At 38.9% G+C, this 19,387-nt stretch overlaps 1 protein-coding gene across 1 annotated transcript in view; it reads right to left on the bottom strand.

Annotated features, from left to right (window-relative positions):
* Positions 1-225: 225 nt before the first annotated feature.
* LEKR1 (leucine, glutamate and lysine rich 1) overlaps positions 226-19,387 on the bottom strand; it is a 167,192-nt gene continuing 148,030 nt past the window's right edge. Inside the window, exons 11-13 of the mRNA XM_041733691.1 lie at positions 18,311-18,475; positions 14,754-15,053; positions 226-639 (exon numbers count right to left, since the gene is read on the bottom strand). Of these exons, the coding sequence (XP_041589625.1) occupies positions 226-639; positions 14,754-15,053; positions 18,311-18,475 (879 nt within the window). The remainder of the gene's footprint in view (positions 640-14,753; positions 15,054-18,310; positions 18,476-19,387) is intronic.

Raw genomic sequence — 19,387 nt, 5'->3', positions numbered from 1 at the left:
ATATGGAGAGTGGCCCTCTGGGATTATCGACAACTTCATCATCTGTTGCAATTTCAAAGGTCTCTTAGAGAGTGTGGCTTCACAATTCCTAGTTTTTCCAATTATCCTATTAAAAATATCTACAAACATGCATTCTTGATCTGTGATAATGACTTGACCTTTGCCATCCTCAGTTACAGTGTATCCCTGGCACACTGGAAAGACCAGGCGTGCCGTGTGGATCACTCACTGTTGACTCAGTCTCCTCCGCAGAATGGCAGCCAGTCTTTGTCTGGTGTCATTTACTGAAGATGTTCGACCTCTGGGAGGATGGGGTTGGGGGAGAGTGGGCAAACCTGAGCCGCCTACCCTCTTGGACTGAGCTGAGGTTGGGGGAGCAGTGGGTTTTGATACTCCGTGCAGGCTGGGGATTTTGATTCCTTTTCCAGAGTTCGGTCTTGCACGGCTTCTGTCTCCCTGATTACTGGCCACTGCAGCAGAGGAGGTTAGGCTGCCCTGGTTAGGGGAGCACGATGACAAAGGTGAACTTCCACTGAGCTTCCTGAGCTCCAGAAGCTGTTCTCTGGCTTGACTCAAAGCCTCTGTCAGTTCAAAGCGTTCTTCACACTCCCTACGCACTGTTTCCTGAAGAAAAGTGTTCTGAAATGAGAAAAGGGGGGGGGGGGGAAGCATCCGTAGCTTTAAACTGTACATATGGATAATTATCGGCATATAAATGGAGAATTGAACCAGAAATCAGAAGTCTTCTCTTTGACTGTCTTTGTGGATACTCTACTACATGGGACAGACGAGCTAAAAACGCAAATGATTGGTGAAGCTGGGAAGAACTTAAAGAGGACATTTTGTTCAATCTTTGCAGTTTGCATAATAGGGAACAAGAGCTAGGATCACTCAGATGGGTAATGGGGGGCTGGGGCTGGAAACCAGAACTTCTAATGCCTACTTTAGTGGGGTTTCAGTTTGTTGGCACGTGTGACGTCTCATGGTTAATATTGTAGGGACAAGTATGTTATTTTATAATGAAGGTAAACTGCAATACAGAAGACAGATAAAATTGCTTGAATTGTAACACTGAAGAATAAAACATATCAGCCATAGCATTTAAACAGTAAAATCAGTTAATTTATATGATGCTTTCTCAATAGACCTTAAATATACTGGTCATTTACTATTATGTAAGACATATATCAAAACAAGGAACATCTTTTGCTTTTAACTCCATTTAACAATCATTTATCAAGTTACTAGAAGCTGTAGTGGATACAATACCTGCCCTCGAGAAGTTTGCAGCCTCATGAGTTTGGGCAGAGCTGTTTTTTTTTTTACGTCTGCAACAGAATTTGGAGCCAAGGGTAGAAGCTACCGGGTTGAAGATAAGGAATAGCTTTTTAATAGCCAGAGCTGTCTGGAGGATTCCCTGAAGGGTTGACTCTCACTTGACTGGGATGTACTGGAGCAGATTTAAACTTCAAATGTGTGACTAGACTAGAGATCATCAAGGCCCCTTCAAATTCTGAGATTCTGCTGTTTTAGTTGAAGAGTTACCCATCCTCCATCTATAGAATTCATCCAAATTACTTCAAGGCCCATGGTAAGAATTAGGTCTTGGATCTTTCTAACTTCCTAACATTCATGTCTGTAGGATGTCAAAAAAGAGGTTGAAAAGTAAACAACTCAAGGTAATACCTGAAGAAGTAAACACGATTAAAATGATTGTGCTATAGGATCCTTTAACTAAAAATGAATTTCTATAGTTTGTAAAACTATCAAAGGCATTCCCAAATCTGATTGTCAGTGGGAAGTGTCCTCCTAAGACTTTACTGACTAATCTTCTGTCAGTGGAACTAAATAACAAAGCATTCAAGAAAGTAGCATCTTCCTGTATTTGAGTTTCTTGTGATTATGATCAGAATTCTATTCAATTCCAAATTTGGTAATCAGAATTGAAGAATATGGCACAATTCCAGATTAACAGTTGCTCCACAATTTTCTAGAAAATCAGCAGCATGTCTGGGTTAAACAAAGCTTCATCATTTACATATATTATTAATATACATATGTATCCATATAATCATATATTTTTAAAAATCATGAGGGTTAAATATTTACTTCCAGTTAGGTCACTTTTTTTGGTTTCTTTTTTTGTTTTGTTTTGTTTTGTTTTGTTTTGTTTTGTTGAGGAATTAGAGAACGAGGATGGTGTTGGTGGCTTTCTCATCTGGTTTTCATCAACTCCATCCGAAATACTTGTTGAAAAGGTAAGGGAGGGAGGGATAGAGAAGATTAATCAGTTGCTATGTCAGATGTCACCTCATTTCCTGCTCTCAACAACTATATTTGACAAAGAAACACACTGAAGCCTCACTGCTTATGTAACTTGCTGAGAGTCACCCAGCTCTGAAGTGGCAGGGTCCTGCCTGCTTCCAGAGCCCTGTTCCAAGCTACCAATGCCTAAATGAATTATCTAATTAATTATATCAAGCATGCAGGAGACATTTTGTTCCAGGACACGGAAGCAATTTAAAAAAAAAAAAAAGTAAGACACTTCATCTAGTTTTACGCAAGTTTTCTAAACACAATCTAAACTATTCTAAAGGGCACAACCATCAATGCATTATTTCCTCTCTACTAGTCAGTTAGCTGGCAAAATGTATTGAAGTGATTAGATTTAAAGGGCTTTCAATAACTTAGTATAAAAAATTCCCTTGATTAAGAAAGCTATAGAAAGTCTTAAGTTTATTTGAACATATAAAAGAAAAGAACGAATAGCAGTTAACTAATGAGGTCAATAAATTGGTGAAATGAATAATAGGTGCACTAATATGGAAGGATAACGTGATGGGTGATGTGATGACAAGAACTCTCATTAAAAGAAAAATAAAATTCAATCCATTTACTAAAATTAAATTCAAGCCTGAAAGGAAAGGAGCAGTGTTCTACGGAAAACATCCATAAAGCAAGCCACTTAAAAGCTATTTTAGGCAAGTGACACTCCACTAAAGGAGGAAATGAAAAGATGGAGTGAACCCAAAGATGTCCCCATAGCAAGTATAATGGGAGCAAAGTGCCCGCCAAGTCCAGATTGAACTTTGGAAGGGCTGCTGACCATCTTGGGCTGGGGCCCACTGCTCTGGAACTCATCCTTCTTCAAGGCTATTAGCTTCCCGTTCAAAGGACTATTTCTCTTTCTTCTATTATTTCCAAACCAGGAGAACCTCTGAACTGAAACAGGCTGCAGTTAGAACTTCTATTTTTGTCTTTGCCACAAACTCTGTGAAATCTCAGGTGAATTTCTCAATATCTGCAAATTCTCTGCTATCATCCTCTCTATTTCTTTTTCTTTTCTTTTCTTTTCTTTTTTTAGGGGGATGGCAGAGAGAGAGGAAGAGAGAATCCTACACGGGCTCCATGTCCAGTGCAGAGCCCAAAGTAGGGCCTGATCTCACCATGCTGAGATCATGCCCTGAGCTGAAATAAAAGAGTCAGACATTTAACTGACCTGAGCCACCCAGACCACCTGCTATGATCTTCTTTTAAAATTGAGATTATAATTCAGTTTTGTACAACAGGCAATTCAAATGTTATAATTTATCCAACTATGGAGTAACAAAATGGAAATAGAACACATCAAGTTTAGAGGATTGCTATTTCGGGGGCGGACTGTGTGTGACAGGGCATGACAAGAGCACACGTGGATGTGGCCAGAGTCAGTAAAGCACATAAGTGGAAAATTCCATCATGTGGGGAAAAAGAATCATTCACTTGTGATTAGATTGCTTTCAGTGATTTAAGCAAAATGTATCTTTCCAGGGTGGTTTTTATTTATTTATTTTTTTGGAAGGTTGTATTGTTATAGGATTTTAACGTGTGTTTTCATGGAACAGCATAGGAAAATGTGTAAGATGGGAGCTCAGTAAGAATGAAAATCCTGGGCAAACATGAGAATAATCAGCAAAGTCACAGCATTCTAAATGTTTCAGGTAAAATCATCTTTGGTCATATTTTAGCATGGTAAAATGGTATCGCTGGGGTGCAAGTAAAGCGTAAGTCAAAACGAAAAGGGAGGCATGAGCCAGGTGAAGAAGGGGCAGAGGGGTTTTCCAGGCAAAGTGGGCAGTGACTGCAAATGCCTGGCAGTGAGAGAGGGGGAGGCACATTTTGGGACGACACATGGCTTAGTATAACTCGGGGGCAGAGGGCACAAGAGGAGGAGAGACCAGGACTGAGGCAGGGAGGAGTGAGCAGGGTCAGAGTGAAGATGACTTTAATAACGTGATAATACTAGAGTTTTAACTTAATTCTGAGGGCCCTGTGGAGTCATCGTAAGGTTTATTTCAAGCAGGGGGCTGGCATGGTCAAATTTGCATTAAGGGAAGATCCCTTTGCTAGTTCTGGGGAAAATGGCCGGAAGTGGGGCAAGACGGGAGGCAGGAAGGATAGCAGGAGGCCAACATTTTCAGAGGCGGCTCCTATCCCACATTAATCAATCCCTTGATTAGAGTGGTCTTGGCATGGAAGAGCTAGTGTTTCTGGGTCCTTAAGCTCTGTTGATGGTGAAGAGCATTATCTGTAGATACGTCTATAACATTTTCAGATGAAGGCCCCTTTGAGTGGCTTTGAAATATGGCCTAATTGCGCTCCCATTGGGTAAGTAAATGTCAAAGTGAAAATATAAATTAGCTCACCATCTGTTTGAAATTTCTGATATCAAAAAATGGCCAATTTCCCCCACTCTTTGCAATAAACGAGTGGTTTATTTTTATGTTTGTTTTCATTTTTATCCTTAGAGACAGCTGGATTGCTTTTGATTCCAAAAACAGTGGAAGAAGCAAGAGACAGCTTTGCTGGGTAATTTGATCACCCTGAAGGTGGGAATCTCATTCGTGATGGCAACTGCCTGAATTTGGCAATTTGGTGGGGAACATGCCAGGAAAGCAAGTCCTCAGTGGAGGATAAGCACAGATGGGTGTCTTTCTTCATGCTTTACACCCAGTGAGGTCTGAACCAGTCACGGAATGATCAGGTTATAGTTTCCATCCACCCAAACTAGATATGTCCCAGGGTGAGTGGAGAGCTGAACAACCTAGCGGGGAGGAGATGAGCTGAGACAAAGGGAAACTGTGGGAAAGCTGTGGAAACCAGAAGGATGAGTAGGAGCTAGCAAAGGATGTGACCAAGCTTCCATTTAAGGCTTCTGGACAACTGATCTGATCAGCCCAAAACCCTGCAGAAAAACAGTAGAAACTGTCCTTTGGTAAGACAAGAATGAGAATCTGCATGTATTTCCAAAAAAGAAGATGGATGTTAGGCGGGTTGCTCTAAAATTGTATTCCTACGCTCACGGACATAATGGGCACCGTGGAATAACCACTGCGGATACAGCCAAGCCGAAGGAGAAATAGGGAAATAATCCCTTCAACTAATATGCTCCAAGAGCAGATTTTTCAGGATGGGGAGGAAGAACCGATGAAGGCTCAGAGATCAGGATTCATTTTTCTAAGTCAAGAATCTACTTAGGACTTGGTTGGTATTAATTAAACATGACAGAAACATTTTTTTTCTGTATTTTTTCTCATTCTGTCAATTTTCTGCACTTTGCATCAGGACAAATGGTCTCCACCAAGTGCAGGGCCGCCTTCTTCGGCTCTCCCCCTCCCTCCACTGCTTCTCCCCACTCCCGCGGCTCCTAGAAGCTTCTCCAGTTCTCCCCCTGCTCCCTGGGGAGCCAGAGGTTAGAGAAGCGATTCAGATGTTCTGATTTTATTTGGTCCCAAACTTGAGAACTACTCGTTTGTTAATATACCAACTGGTACTTTTTCTCATAAATGGAATTACCAGAGAAATGTGTGCCACTTTATCTATATCAGTTGAATATGAGAATATATATAGAAAATGTACGTCCTAAAACTAAGCAAATCCCTTCTGCAAGAAGAGCTGTTTGTGATTGCAAATACCCTGTGTTCCTCAGATTTAATCCTTGAGTTCACATAAATCCATCATGGCCAGATTTGTTAGTAAACTTTCCTAAATATATGGGTTTTCTCTCTTTAATAGATCTAATATTTGAAAAAAATCTTTAAAACACCAAAAAGTTTTAAAGTCACCCATAATCCCCAAATTTTTAAAAAAGTTTAAGACGTGAAACCCCCTCCATCTCTTCCTATCTCCCAAAAGGTGACCACTGTAGACAGTGTGGGGAAAATTCTTCCTTCGCTTTCTCTTATCATCTCTCTGGGTCTCTAATCCTACAGAGCCACCTTATGCACTCTCCTTTTTTTGTTTTCTAAACAAAATCGTATCCAAGATCCCAAGTGATGGTCAGGTGAAGGAACAAAACCAGCAAAAAATAGCTGTTGGCAAGAAAGTAAGTACACATCCACAATCCATTAGCCACAATTTAGACTTCCACAAAGTTCTGAAAAGAAAAAAATTGCGTGACTCATTATCTTTGGTAATAAAATCTGACTGGACTGATAATCTTCATTTTACTCCGTGAGGCCGTTCCTATGCTTCACTGCAGAAATATTACTGTTATTGCATGGGAGGGCCTGCCCTAAAATATGAAATCATGTGAATTCCCAGATCTACGGGAAGGCAACGTTTTGAATACGGGATTATGGCCCCATAGAAGTTGCATGCTCCCTTCGATGAATTCTTTCTCTCCTTACAGTCCTTGCTAGCATTCTCCAGTTTTCCTCCTACTCACTAGACATCCCTTCTCTGTCACTGTTGCTGGATTCTCCTCCTCCCAGCCTCTAAAAGTCGCAGTGCCTGTTCTCAAGCCTCTACTGCCTCAATTCCCTGGGTGATCTCATGCGGTACCAAGGCTTAAGTATCAGCCGCATGTGGTTGTCCTAAAATCAGTCTGTAGTTGGGCCTTCCCCCAGACATGCTGCCCATTACATACCTCCATTTGGATACCTAAGATTAACATGTGCCAACTCAAATTCTCGATATTCCTCCCCAGATGTATTCCTTTCCTAGTATTTCCCATCTCCGTTGCTGACATTCCAAACTTCGGAGGTATCGTTGATCCGTCTTCTACTTTCACATCATCCAACCCATCAGCAATTCCATTGCCTCTACCTTGAAAATACGTCCTGAGTCTGGCCACTTCTCACCTTCTTCACCACGATGACCATCCATGAGTTTCTAGATCGTTTCAAGAGTTTTGTCATTGGTGCTCCTGCTTTCATTTTTGCCTCCCTTCAACCTGTTTTCTACACAGCAGTCAGAGTTATCCTCTAAAAATAAATCCAATCGTGTTGCTGCTTTGTTCCTAATTTCCAGGTGGCTTTCCATCACTCTGAGAAAGCAATCCAAAGTCCTCGCTGCAGGACTACAGACTCCGCGTGGATTGGTCCTTCCAGCCTTGCTTTCCACCATCGTCCTCCTTGCTCACTAAGCTTCAGCAATGCTAGCAGGCTCCCCCGTGCTTTTTCCAAGGTTCCCAGGTGTTCTTTGCTGCAGGGCCTTTACTCTTCCTGTTTCCTCTGCCTGGAATGTTCTTCTCCTCACTTTAGGTCTGCTTGAATATTACCTCCTCAGACAGTCCTCTGACCACCCCATCTCCCACAGGACCTCTCTTTCAGGAAGTATCCCTTTGTTCTATTTTTCTTCTTAGTATCTGTTTTTAATTTTTATTTTCTAAAGATTTTATTATTTATTTACTTATTTATTTTGAGAGAGAGAGAGCGCACACATGAATTGGGAGAGTGGCGGTGGGGAGGACAGTGAAAGAATCTCAAGCAGACTCTGCGCTGAACTCAGAGCAGGAAGGAGGGCCTCATCCTATGACCTTCAGATAATGACCTGAGCCATAATCAAGTCAGACACTTAATTGACTGAGCTCAGGTGCCCCAGCATCTATTTTTCAAAAATCGTTTTACATTTTCTAAAACCTTGCCTTTTAAAACAAAACAAAACAAACAAACAAAAAACAAACAAACAACTTTGCCTTTTTATCCTATCTTCTGCCACCCTTTCTATTAGGTCTTTATATATATATATATATTACTCCTTTACATTGTTTTAAATTATTTTTTTAATTAAAGTAATACTTCACACATTTAAAAATTAAAATAGTACTATGGTATAATGAGAAGAAGCACTCCTTCATACTTCCAAGTCCTACAACCCAGGAATAACCATCTTAAGGTTTTCCAGCAGTTTCTTGTGATATTTATTTCCATATTCCTAAATAATAACATTATGCGGTCATCTCGTGGTTTTTGTTTTGAAGCCATTATCTACCAGCTTCATAGAATGCAAAATGAAGGTCTAGCTTCCTATTCCAACTCCTAGATGCTTTACCTTCCCCCATGAGATGTTTCTCTTCCTCTGGGAGAAATCCCTATCACAATTTTATTGGAAAATCTTTCCAATTTCCATCATGATTTTTAGTCAAATCTATATTTTACTTTAGATGAGTACAGTATATAAATATTATGTATACCTGAGCCATGCAGTGAACTATGATTACATTTCCCTTCTTGCATAGCTTCCTTCCAGACTTAATCACTGCCTCACTATTTATCTGCTTACGGTTCTAGGTGTTGGTTACTAATTTTTCATCAAAACCACTTATAGAAATGTAAATATCCTTTCGACATGTTCAAACACTCCATGTAACCCATCAGCTTCTCTTTGTTCTTGGAGACGCACTTCTATGAACTCTCCATTCTGCTGAACACAGCCTGGTTGTTCTCTAAATCTGTTGCCCTGATGCTTGGATTTCTTCCTGCCATCATCTTGGGGATTCGCTCCACTTCTCTCCTGTGCTGGAATTCTTACTTCCCGATTCCTGTGTCTTCTCCTTTCCGATTTTGCTCCCTCATTATGGTGTCATATATCATCTGAAAGCTTCTCAAGAAACGTTGCAAAGGAAAATATCATTTTTGAGAATTCTAGTATCTGAGAATATCCTTATTTGATACTTGCTTGATCCATCATTTGGCAGGCTATAGAATTCTAGGTTGAAAATAGTTTTTCTTCAGAATGTGGAAACCATTGTCTTCTAATTTCTACTGCTATTGTTAAGAATTCTGAGGCCATTTTGATTCCTGATCCTTTTTAAGCAACCTGCCCTCCTACTCTGCTCCCCCCTCCCCGAAACTTCCTAAGTACTTATGTTTATCCTTAACATATTGCTATTTCATGATGAAGTGCTTTGGTGTGGTTGCTTTATTACCCAATTACCATCCATTGTGTAGAAGTACATGTCCTTCAGGACTTGGAAATTATCTTGATTAATTTCTGGGTAATTTTCTTCCACTTTTTCTGTTCTCTCCAAATCTCCTCTAACTTTCTTTTCCTAATTTTCTTTTCTTTATCTCTGCTTTTTTTTTTTTTTTTAACCTTCCGGGAGATTTAATAATTTTTATCATCTAACTCAAGTACTGAATTTTTTACTTTAGCTTTTATATCTTATATTTATTCTTATTCTTTTTTCATAGCCTCCTGTTCCTGTTCCATGGATTCAGTATCTTTTCTTTTCTCTCTTAGGATGTTAATTATGCTCTTTTTGAAGCTCACGTTTGCTCCCTGCTTTTTTTTATGTCTTTTTATTCTGCGTTGGGTATTTCTTTGTTTTTTGGTGGTTTTGTTTTTTTTTTGTTTTTTGGGTTTTTTTGCTTATTTGTTTGATCCTTGTTTCTGTCTCATATTAGAGGTGTTTCTAGGATGTTTGGTGATCCTTTGGCTCTTCATGTTTAAAAATGAGTCTCCAAAAATGTTCCTAGAAGCTCTGTGTGCCTATATGAGGGTTTATTGATTGGTATACTTCTTAGTGGGTAGATAAGACATGAACAATTGCCATTTTCTCTGACCCCAATTATCAGTAGCCATTGGTTTTTTCTTTTATCTCTTCTCTTTTGTCTTCTCCTCTTCTCTTCTCTTCTCTTCTCTTCTCTTCTCTCTCTCTCTTCTCTTTTTTTTCTTTTCCTTTCCTTTCCTTTTTTTCCCTTGCCTTCCCTTCTCTTCTATTTTCTTTTCTTTTCTGCCTCATATCTCCAGAGAAGGCTCTTCCAATTTCTTAGCTGTTGATATATAAACCTGTTTGTCTGTGTTCTGGTAAGTAAGTGGTAAAGTGAACCAGAAGGTCTCACTTTTTAAGATACAGATTTTCATTCCAGTCTTATCCCCCATTCTGTTGTTCTATATCCTCAGGTCCAAAGCCCCTCACATTCAGTTTTTCTAGAGTATAAATCTTTGGTATCCTGCCAGAATGGTGACTGAGGGTTGCTTAGGGGTTTGGGAGGGCATCTGAGGATTTATCTGGTCCTTTTACAATCATTCAAACAATCCTATTTTCAGATCTACTCTTCTCTCTTTCAGAAGAATCTGGTGTCTTGAATTCCTGAGCCTTTCCAGTGTTGTGTCACATAACTGGAGTTGCTGCTTTTAGGGTTCTACCCTACTTCCCCAATCCCCACAGGCATTAGGTTTCAACATCTTGCAGTCTACAAATTACTTCCTAATTATTTTCCAAAATTCAGTCAACATGTCTTTCACCTGGTGTCAACTCCTTCCTCTCCTATTCTTTTTTCCCTATGGATGTATTCACTTTTAATTAATTTACTGTCATTTTAGTGCTGTTTTGGGATGAATCATAGATTAAAATCTGTATTCAATTCTCCATGTTTATTTTTTTATTTTATTTTTTTTTAAATCTTTTTTTTTTAATTTTTATTTATTTATGATAGTCACACAGAGAGAGAGAGTGAGAGGCAGAGACACAGGCTGAGAGAGAAGCAGGCTCCATGCACCGGGAGTCGACATGGGATTCGATCCCGGGTCTCCAGGATCACGCCCTGGGCCAAAGGCAGGCGCCAAACAGCTGCGCCACCCAGGGATCCCTCCATGTTTAATTAACCAAGAGCATTCCTTTTTATTTTTGAATGTCTTTGAGTTTTATTAGATTGCTAGAGGAACTGATAGAATTTAAAACTTCTATCCCTTTGTTTTCATTATTGATAATCTTAAGACAACAAAAATATTGAACACTCTGTACTGGTTTTCCTTTGGTACTTGTATGTAATTTCTTCTTCTTCTTCTTCTTCTTCTTCTCCTTCTCCTTCTCCTCTTCTTCCTTCTCTTTTGGATTTACCACATTCTTCCTCTGGATTACAACAAGCCCCCCGATAGTGGGGACAGGCTGCACAGTCTTGACAGGACACACACAAAGCTAGCAGGAAGGAAAACTGGCAGCAAGAAGCATGTGATCTATTTTAACCTGGGATGATGATGATGATTATTATTATTATTATTATTATTATTTAATTTAAATTTTTTTTAATTTTTAAAATATTTTTCTTTTTTTAAATTTTATTATTATTATTATTATTATTTTAAACCTGGGTTTAAATGATGTTCTGTTCTCTAACATGTTATGTTTCTTTTCTGACTTCTTTCTTCTTTTAAAAAAAAATTCCAATTTTTTTTATGTGTGTCTTCTCCATATGAAGAGTTTTCACAGGCCCTCTTTCCTCATTCACATTTCCCATACAGTTTTGCTTTCTGTTTTCTCTTCTTATTTACCTGCACCTTTTGTTGCTTGACATTTTTGACCCCTGTTGTTTCTGTGGATGCTCTACAATAATCCCTACTCCATACAGGAATGCCTATTTGCCCTTTAGAGGCTCTGGCTTTCCTCCTATCCTTGAGAATGTTCTTCATACAATGAAAAGCAAAGTCCACTCATCTCTGCCTCTTGAAAGAGAACAGGGCTTTCCTACCGTTAATTAGCTTCCTTATTAGACCATTAATTTACCTTTATTCTACTGAGAATTTGCTCTTCACCTACATGTGGCTTTATATCTCTAGAACCTGAGAAATTTCAAGTGTCTGGAATGTATGATCAAAATAATAGTGTTATTGCTTTACATGGTACAACCTCTATTCTTTCTGGCTCATAAATCCTATTACTTTTTCTGTCTCATTTCCTCTTTTTATAAGAATATTCTGGACTTTGGCATGCTTAACCAGAGAAGCAGCCTTAATTATTTACTTTTACAGTTTAATGGTAATTATTTAACTTCTAATGGAAAATCTAATCTACCTCCCTTCCTCCCACCCCAGCTAAAGGAAGTCTGTCCCCAGGCATGTCTTTAGGTAACTTTACTTTTGGAATGATCCCTTTCTATTTCCCAGTAATGATCAAATCTCTAAGTGGCTTCCTTTTATAGCTAATGAGCAGGAAGGCCTTCACATGTAGCTCCTTCTGTCTGAAAAAGAAATTCACTCTCCACCTGTAATCTAGTTTCTCTTGCCAAAGTTACCTCCAGAGGCCCTGAGATTGGCAGCCTCTACAATGGCCCCAGCCTATCACCACCCTCTTGGGTATTCACCCCCTTGTGCAATCCGTTTGCTTTGAATGAGGGCTGGACTTATTAGCTCACTTATTATAATGAATAGAATTTAGCAGAAGCATTGGGATGTCACTTCCGAGATTAGGTTAAAGACTGTGTCTTCTATCTCAGTCTTGCTAACTTGCTTGCTCTGAAGGAAGCAAGCTGCCATGTGTAAGTTTTTCTCTGGAGAAGTCCTTGCTGCAAGGGATTAAGGGAGTCCTCTGACCAATAGCCAGCAAGGTGTTAAGGCTTTCAGCCCAACAGCCATAATAAAGTAAATCCTGCTAACAACCACAAAGTGAGCCTGGAAACAAATCCTCCTCTAGTTGAGCCTTCAGACAAAACTGTACTCCTGACTTCTCACAAGAAGTCTTAAGCCAGAGGTACCCAGCTAAGCCACATTCAGATCCTGACCCACAGAAACTATGAGAGTAGATGTTTGTTGTTTGAAGCTACTAAATTTGAGGATAATTTATTGTGCAATAAGGAATAACCAATACAGGTCCTTAAGGCTAATATTGAAGACTTTAGTCTATGCTTTTTATATGTTAAGTTTTTGTTTAGGTCATTCTATCCTCTGGATGTCGATTTAATTTTTTTTTTTTTTTTTTGAGATGTAGCGGGGAGAGAACAGTGAGAAAGGGAGAGAGAATCTTAAGCAAGCTCCACACTCAACACAGAGCCTGATATGGGGCTTGATCTCATGACTCTGAGATCATGACCTGAGCTGAAACTAAGTGTTGGACGCTTAACCAACTGAGCTACCCAGATGCCTCTGGATATATTTAATCAATTTAATTACTCATATAAGATTGTCTTTAAATTCTTCTTTGAGAGCAGGAAATGGCAGTTGTCAGTTTTGTTCATAATTGTACAGATAGGGCCTAGCATAATGTCTGACCCATAGACAAGATGCTCAGTATATAATAACTGGATTCAACCCTTCTACCTTTTTCTACTTCTCCTAGTTTATAGGTTACTCCTTACTTTCTGTATTGCCATTTCTTTGGTGACGTAAGCATTAGAAAAACCTGCTGGTCTAATTGCCTTTAACCTGCCATCCCTTCTCTACAGTTTCACCACTCCTGCCTCCTTTGAAGCAAATGTGCATTGCCTCTCTCTTTCTTAGGGTTTCTTCAGCAGAACTAAGTCCATGTGTGCTCTCCTTTCCCACTCCTGCCTGGCCTATGAAGCAGGTCCCTTTATCAGGAAGGCTGTGCTGCTGTGTGTCAGCAGGAGACACTCAATGAGCTGACCCCCTTAACACCTGGAGAGGTAAGTAGTATGTTTAGTGTTATTTTAAAAGGAAAGAAAAAAGAAAGAAAGGAAGAAAGAAAGAAAGAAAGAAAGAAAGAAAGAAAGAAAGAAAGAAAGAAAGAAAGAAAGAAAGCCTAGAGATGTTGAGTGCTAAGCCTGAATTTATTTATTTATTTATTTATTTATTTATTTATTTATTTATTTATTTATTTATTCTCTTTGAAATTTAGAAGCAGAATCACTGAAATTCAGGTTTCTCAAACCAGGGAACATCATATCATGGAGACCTAAACGGCTTAGCAGTTCAGAAATGAGACTTTATTAGGAAAAAAAATTCAAATCAAAATAAGTCTATTCCAGTTTAGATAAAAAACATTGCTGAAATAATCATGCATACATAAGAAAGAAGACCAACACATATAAATTACCCTATAGTCTAGGTTGATGGAAATATAAAGCCCTAAAGAGGAATTACTTTTAAAATATATTTTCCAGGGCCACCTGGGTGACCCAGTAGGTTAAACATCTGCTCCCACTCAGGTCAGGATCTCCAGGTACTGGGATGGAGCCCTGCATCAGGCTCTGCACTCAGCAGGGAGTCTGCTTGTCCCTCTGCCTTTCTCTTCCCTTCCCCCTGCTCATGCTTTCTCTCTCTCAGATAAATAAGTCAAAATCTTTAAAAAAATAAAATAAAATATATTGTTTTTATTTTCAGATTATTCAGAAAATTATTTTCCGAAATTAAGTGGCAAGTGCTCTAAAAGTTTATTTGGCAAAGATTTAATGTCAAAACAAGTAAGAAATAAATATACAAAGGTTCCTAGTCTTAGAAGTTTTAAATGGTCATTTGCAACATAGTAGAACAGGGTGCCCAGGAAACCGCAGAGATTATGTAGTTCAATGAATTCATTTTATAGAAAAGGAAGCCAGATGCTTCTAGATCTGGCTTTATTTCTAGAAGAAGGGAGAGGTTAAGTGACTGCCTAGGTAAGAACAGAACAAGGATGTAATTCCAAGTCCTTGACTAAAAGTCCCCGACTCTACGTGACACCAAGCTGCCTTTCATGTTTTTGTTTGCTGGTCTATTTTTTTGAAAGAATGTGTGCTCTTTCACTAATTGCGATGGCACCATCAGCTGCTTCCTACCTGTTCCTGGGACTGGTTAAACTGCCGTATCAGTTGTGTTTGTGCCAGCATTACTCTTTCTAGCTCGTCCGACTTCTGCTTCATTTCCTTCCTGAGGTCCTCTGACACAGAATCATTACTATCAATTTCCTTCTTCAAACGGGATTCAAAGTCTGCAACCAGATTTTTAAGGTTTTCGATTTCTCTCTCCTTCGACTCAGAATCTTCAGTATATCGGATATAAGATTCATGGAGTTTTTCTTCAAGGGTGGCTACTTCTAGCCTTAGGTCTCTAGTAGCGCCTGCGATTAAGTCAGGTATCTGTAAGATAAAGTTTGAATTAGTTTGTAGGCAATATCTCTAGGTAACCACAGAGTTCTTAAGGTTCTAAGAAGTTTATTCTAAATAATCAGTGTTCTCTTCCAACCAGATGAAAACAAATCCTATGACATTATACAGGCCTCCAAGATCTTCTTTTTAAAAGTTCAAGTGTAGTTTTACTATGTAAAATAGAATTGCATATTAATCACTTGAGCATCCTTGGAAATATATAAATCTCTGTGTCTATTTTTTTTTTAATATTTATTTTTTTTTAAATTTTTATTTATTTATGATAGTCACAGAGAGAGAGAGAGAGGCAGAGACACAGGCAGAGGGAGAAGCAAGCCCATGCACCAGGAGCCCGATGTGGGATTCGATCCGGGGTCTCCAGGATCACGCCCTGGGCCAAAGGCAGGCGCCAAACCACTACGCCACCCAGGGATCCCCTAAATCTCTGTGTCTAGACTGAGCTACCAAGGACAGCTCAAGTTTTGATCCAAGTACCTGTTTGGATTCAGTATGTGGTGGCTTTGGGAACTAGAAATGCCTGATGTTTGGGGATGCACGTAGGGGCGCACCACAGTTATAGTCTACTCACACCATAGCAATGAGTTTTCCTTTGATTTATTTTTTTTTCTTTCTTATATATGATGACTGGAGGTACTCCAGGTACTATACCTTCTAAAGCAGTACTGCCCAACAGAACTTTCTGTGATGATATTCTGTGATGTCCAATATGGTAGCCACTAGCCACATGTGCCTACTGACAGTAGTATGTCAATGCATGTTTAGCAACTGACTCACATAAACACAAAGCCAGATTTGTATCTCATCTCCATGGTGTGAATATTCTCACCATGGCCAATTCCAAGGTGACATCACCAATTGTGGAGCTGGGAAGAGACGCATTCAATAGGCTCTGGCTTGCCAGGACCGGCTAGTGAGCATTTTAAAATGTGGCTAATGTGACTGAGGAACTGAATTTTAAATTTTATTTAGTTTTTATTAATTGAAATTAAAGTAGCTACACATGGCTAACATATTAGACTGTGCAAGTCTAAAGAATACCAGAACACTCTGAAAATACATTGTCTCTCAAGGTGGTACCTCTAGATAAAGAGATGAGAGAATGAGAGATAAAGAGATGAGAGAAGATGAACAGCTTTTCCAGAGAGTCATGGGAGTCTTTGGAAGGAAAAGGGCTGCTTGTTTTCTTTCTCCTTAAAAAACAAAACAAAGAACAGAAAACAAACCGGGAAGACCAAAGCTGCTTTTGATGAAACATATCCTTTTTATTTATGCTACGGATATTGTCATATTATAAATATTAGTACAACAAGAAACCAGTTTATGAAGCATCTGGAAAACATTCATAGACCAAAGTTCCAAGGACTTTGTGAACTATTACTTAAGAGTTATGTATCCAAAATTTGTTTCAAATGTTAAATTTACATTAAGAATAACTTTTGCAAGAAATCTATTTGTACTTAGTAACTAAAAATTAAATTAATATTCCACTATATACAATCAATTTGGGGAGGAGGAGGGTCCTTGCTAGGTCTGAGCAGCAGTTTCCATTATTCAGAGGCGAGTCCACACCGAAATAGACCAGGTTATCCTTGGGAGATGAGGCTCCCACCGCCACAAATATGTTTTCATCTCTTCAAAAAGGGAGTCAGCTTTTAAAAATCAAGAGAATTCACTTGCAAAATCTGGATTTAAGACTTCTTTTGAAAAACCATAACCCCTGGCAAGTTGGGGCCTACCATAAGAGGCCTCTCTCAGAGAAAACTAGTCTAGGAGAACTAGTCCATTCTCCCAATAGGACTCTACTTACAAAACACAAATTCAAAGATAAAGTTATTAAGAATTTCAAGAAACATCTGCAGATCATTAAACTCAAGTGGTAGGAGGCCTTTTTGAGTATGAGGCCCCGTGATACTATATTTGTCACGTATTCCCGCAGCCGGCCCTGCCTGTCATTCAGAGTGCTGTTGAAAAGGCTGTACATATCTCCCATACACCAAAGGAGGGGCCACTAAGTCCCATTTGATGTTTGATTTACACAGACTGTTAAGGAGTTATTCAGAGTATGGTTTCCCCATTGGGTCTTGGTTAATATATACACACATATACATCCATACAAACATATACACATATACACAAAAACAGGCGTGTAAATAAATGACACTCAGGTATTAAAATAACAAAGCAACCCTAACGAAACCTTAGATTATGTTTAGGGGGCCTCTGGCTGGCTTAGTTGGAAGAGTATATAACTTGACCTCAAGGTTGTGAGGTGGAGCCCCACATTAGGTATAGATATTACTTAAAAATGAAATCTTTTTATAAAATTATGTTTAGGACATACTGTTTCAGAAATTATGGAGGTAAATTACAGTTTTCAAAATATTTCAAAGATATCTAGAATTGGAAATATTTGCAATTAAAGGAGAAAGGCTTTAGTTGTTGGGAAAAATGTTAATTATGTAAAACACCTCGTTATCATTTGATGTTGGATATTTGAGGTGTTGGAATATCTAACCACATTAATTACTAGTTATATAATTTATGCTATTTTATTTTTATTTATTTATTTTTAAAAATTTTATTTATTTATTTGAGAGAGTGAGAAAGAGCATGAGCCAGGCTAGGGGCAGAGGGGGAAGGAGACTGAGCACAGAGCCAGACATGGGGCTGGATCCCAGGACCCTGAGATCATGACCTGGGCCAAAGTCAGACACTTAACCAGCTGAGCCACCCAGGTGCCCCTAATTTATGCTGTTTTAAAAATAGGCTTATTTTGAGGCACCTAGGCAACTCAGTTGGTTAAGCATCTGACTCCCGGCTCAGTCATGATTCCAGGGTCCTGAGATCCAGGCCCCTGGTGCATTGGGCTCCTTACTCAGCAGGGAGTAGACTTCTCCTTCTCCTGCTGCCCACCCCCACCCCATTCATGCTCTCTCTCTCTCACCCTCTCTCACTCTCTCTCCAATAAATAAAATCTTTAAAAACGTAAGTTTATTTTAGTAGAAAAAAATTCCATACATAGCTATATTGTATGTTTATATGATTTGTCTCAGCTATTCATTCTGGAGACTATTTAAACCATCCCACCTACGTAGCTAAAACCAAGGCACAATGACCATGAGGAGAACTACCTGAGTTAAAAATACTGTACGGTGTTCTTGGCAGGAAATAACCAACATCTATAGTTTCAAACCCGTTAAATAATAATGAATATCATAATGGCAGACCTTTGTTTGTAGTTCCTCTTGTTCTTTCTTATACTTTTGGATTATTTCTTGGTGTTTTTCCTTTTCAATATCAAGTTCCAGTTTAGCTTCTTCCTTAAAAAGCAGAGCGTGTTCCTGAAATTCAACTAAATGTCGGGCTCTTTCCTTGGAAAGCTCAGCTTCAATCTAGGAAATAGAGTAAATTAAGCTTATTTTCAGACTCTAATTTTTTAAGATTAATTCTAATATTAATTTTTTAATGAATCTAATTTGTAAATTCTAATAATTTAAAATAATCTGATTTAGAATTTAGGCCAGAAAAATTTGGGTCAAATATTTCAAGATCTTCTAAGACCTTCTAAGACTTGTAAAGTGAATAGAAAAGTTAGGGCAATATATCATGACAGTTTTTGGAAATACTAAAATCTTAGCCTTCTGTATATTTGTATTATAAACTAAGTCCCTGTCAGAAATCCCATAAGAAAAAAAAAGATTTTGATGTCTTTAGACTAAGTTCTGCTGAAAGCTCAGAGGGGATACACAGTACAAATGTTGATTTTTTTTTTAATGGTCTTTCCTGATGAAGATCCCAGAAAGTTTTGGAGTCACAGTTTATCATTTTAATGTGATTGAGGTCAAAAGGATGATTAAGAAAAACTCAGTCAAGTCAGTGATGCCTGTATCTATGTTGGATCAGATAGAACCACAGCACTGGAGGGGACCTTAGAAATCCCCTAGTTCCATTTCTCAAGCTTCCATGAATTGTGGAAAGAATAAGCAAGGGCTTTGGATTCAGATGAAGTTGAGTTTAAATCCTGGCTCTAAATCCTGGCTCTGCCACATTCTAGCTGAATAATCTTAAATCGTGACTGTAACCTCTCCTGGTGGAGTTACAACTAGTTCCCTTGGGAGTTATTAGGAAGATAAACGGGACAAACTGTATGTATAAAGCTCTAGCACGAGCAGGGATTCATTAGTCAGTGGAGAATACGTCTATGTTCTGACGCTTGAGTCCCTACCACAGGATCTTCCCCAAACCATTGCCTGCCCTGTGCCTCAACACCGCTAGAAACCATAATTCACTTCTTCCCAGCAAGC

The sequence above is a fragment of the Vulpes lagopus genome, chromosome 19, assembly GCF_018345385.1.
Source record: "Vulpes lagopus strain Blue_001 chromosome 19, ASM1834538v1, whole genome shotgun sequence".
NCBI lineage: Eukaryota > Metazoa > Chordata > Mammalia > Carnivora > Canidae > Vulpes > Vulpes lagopus.
Note: the sequence above shows the minus strand (reverse complement) of the source record. Positions and strands in the feature narration are given on the sequence as shown.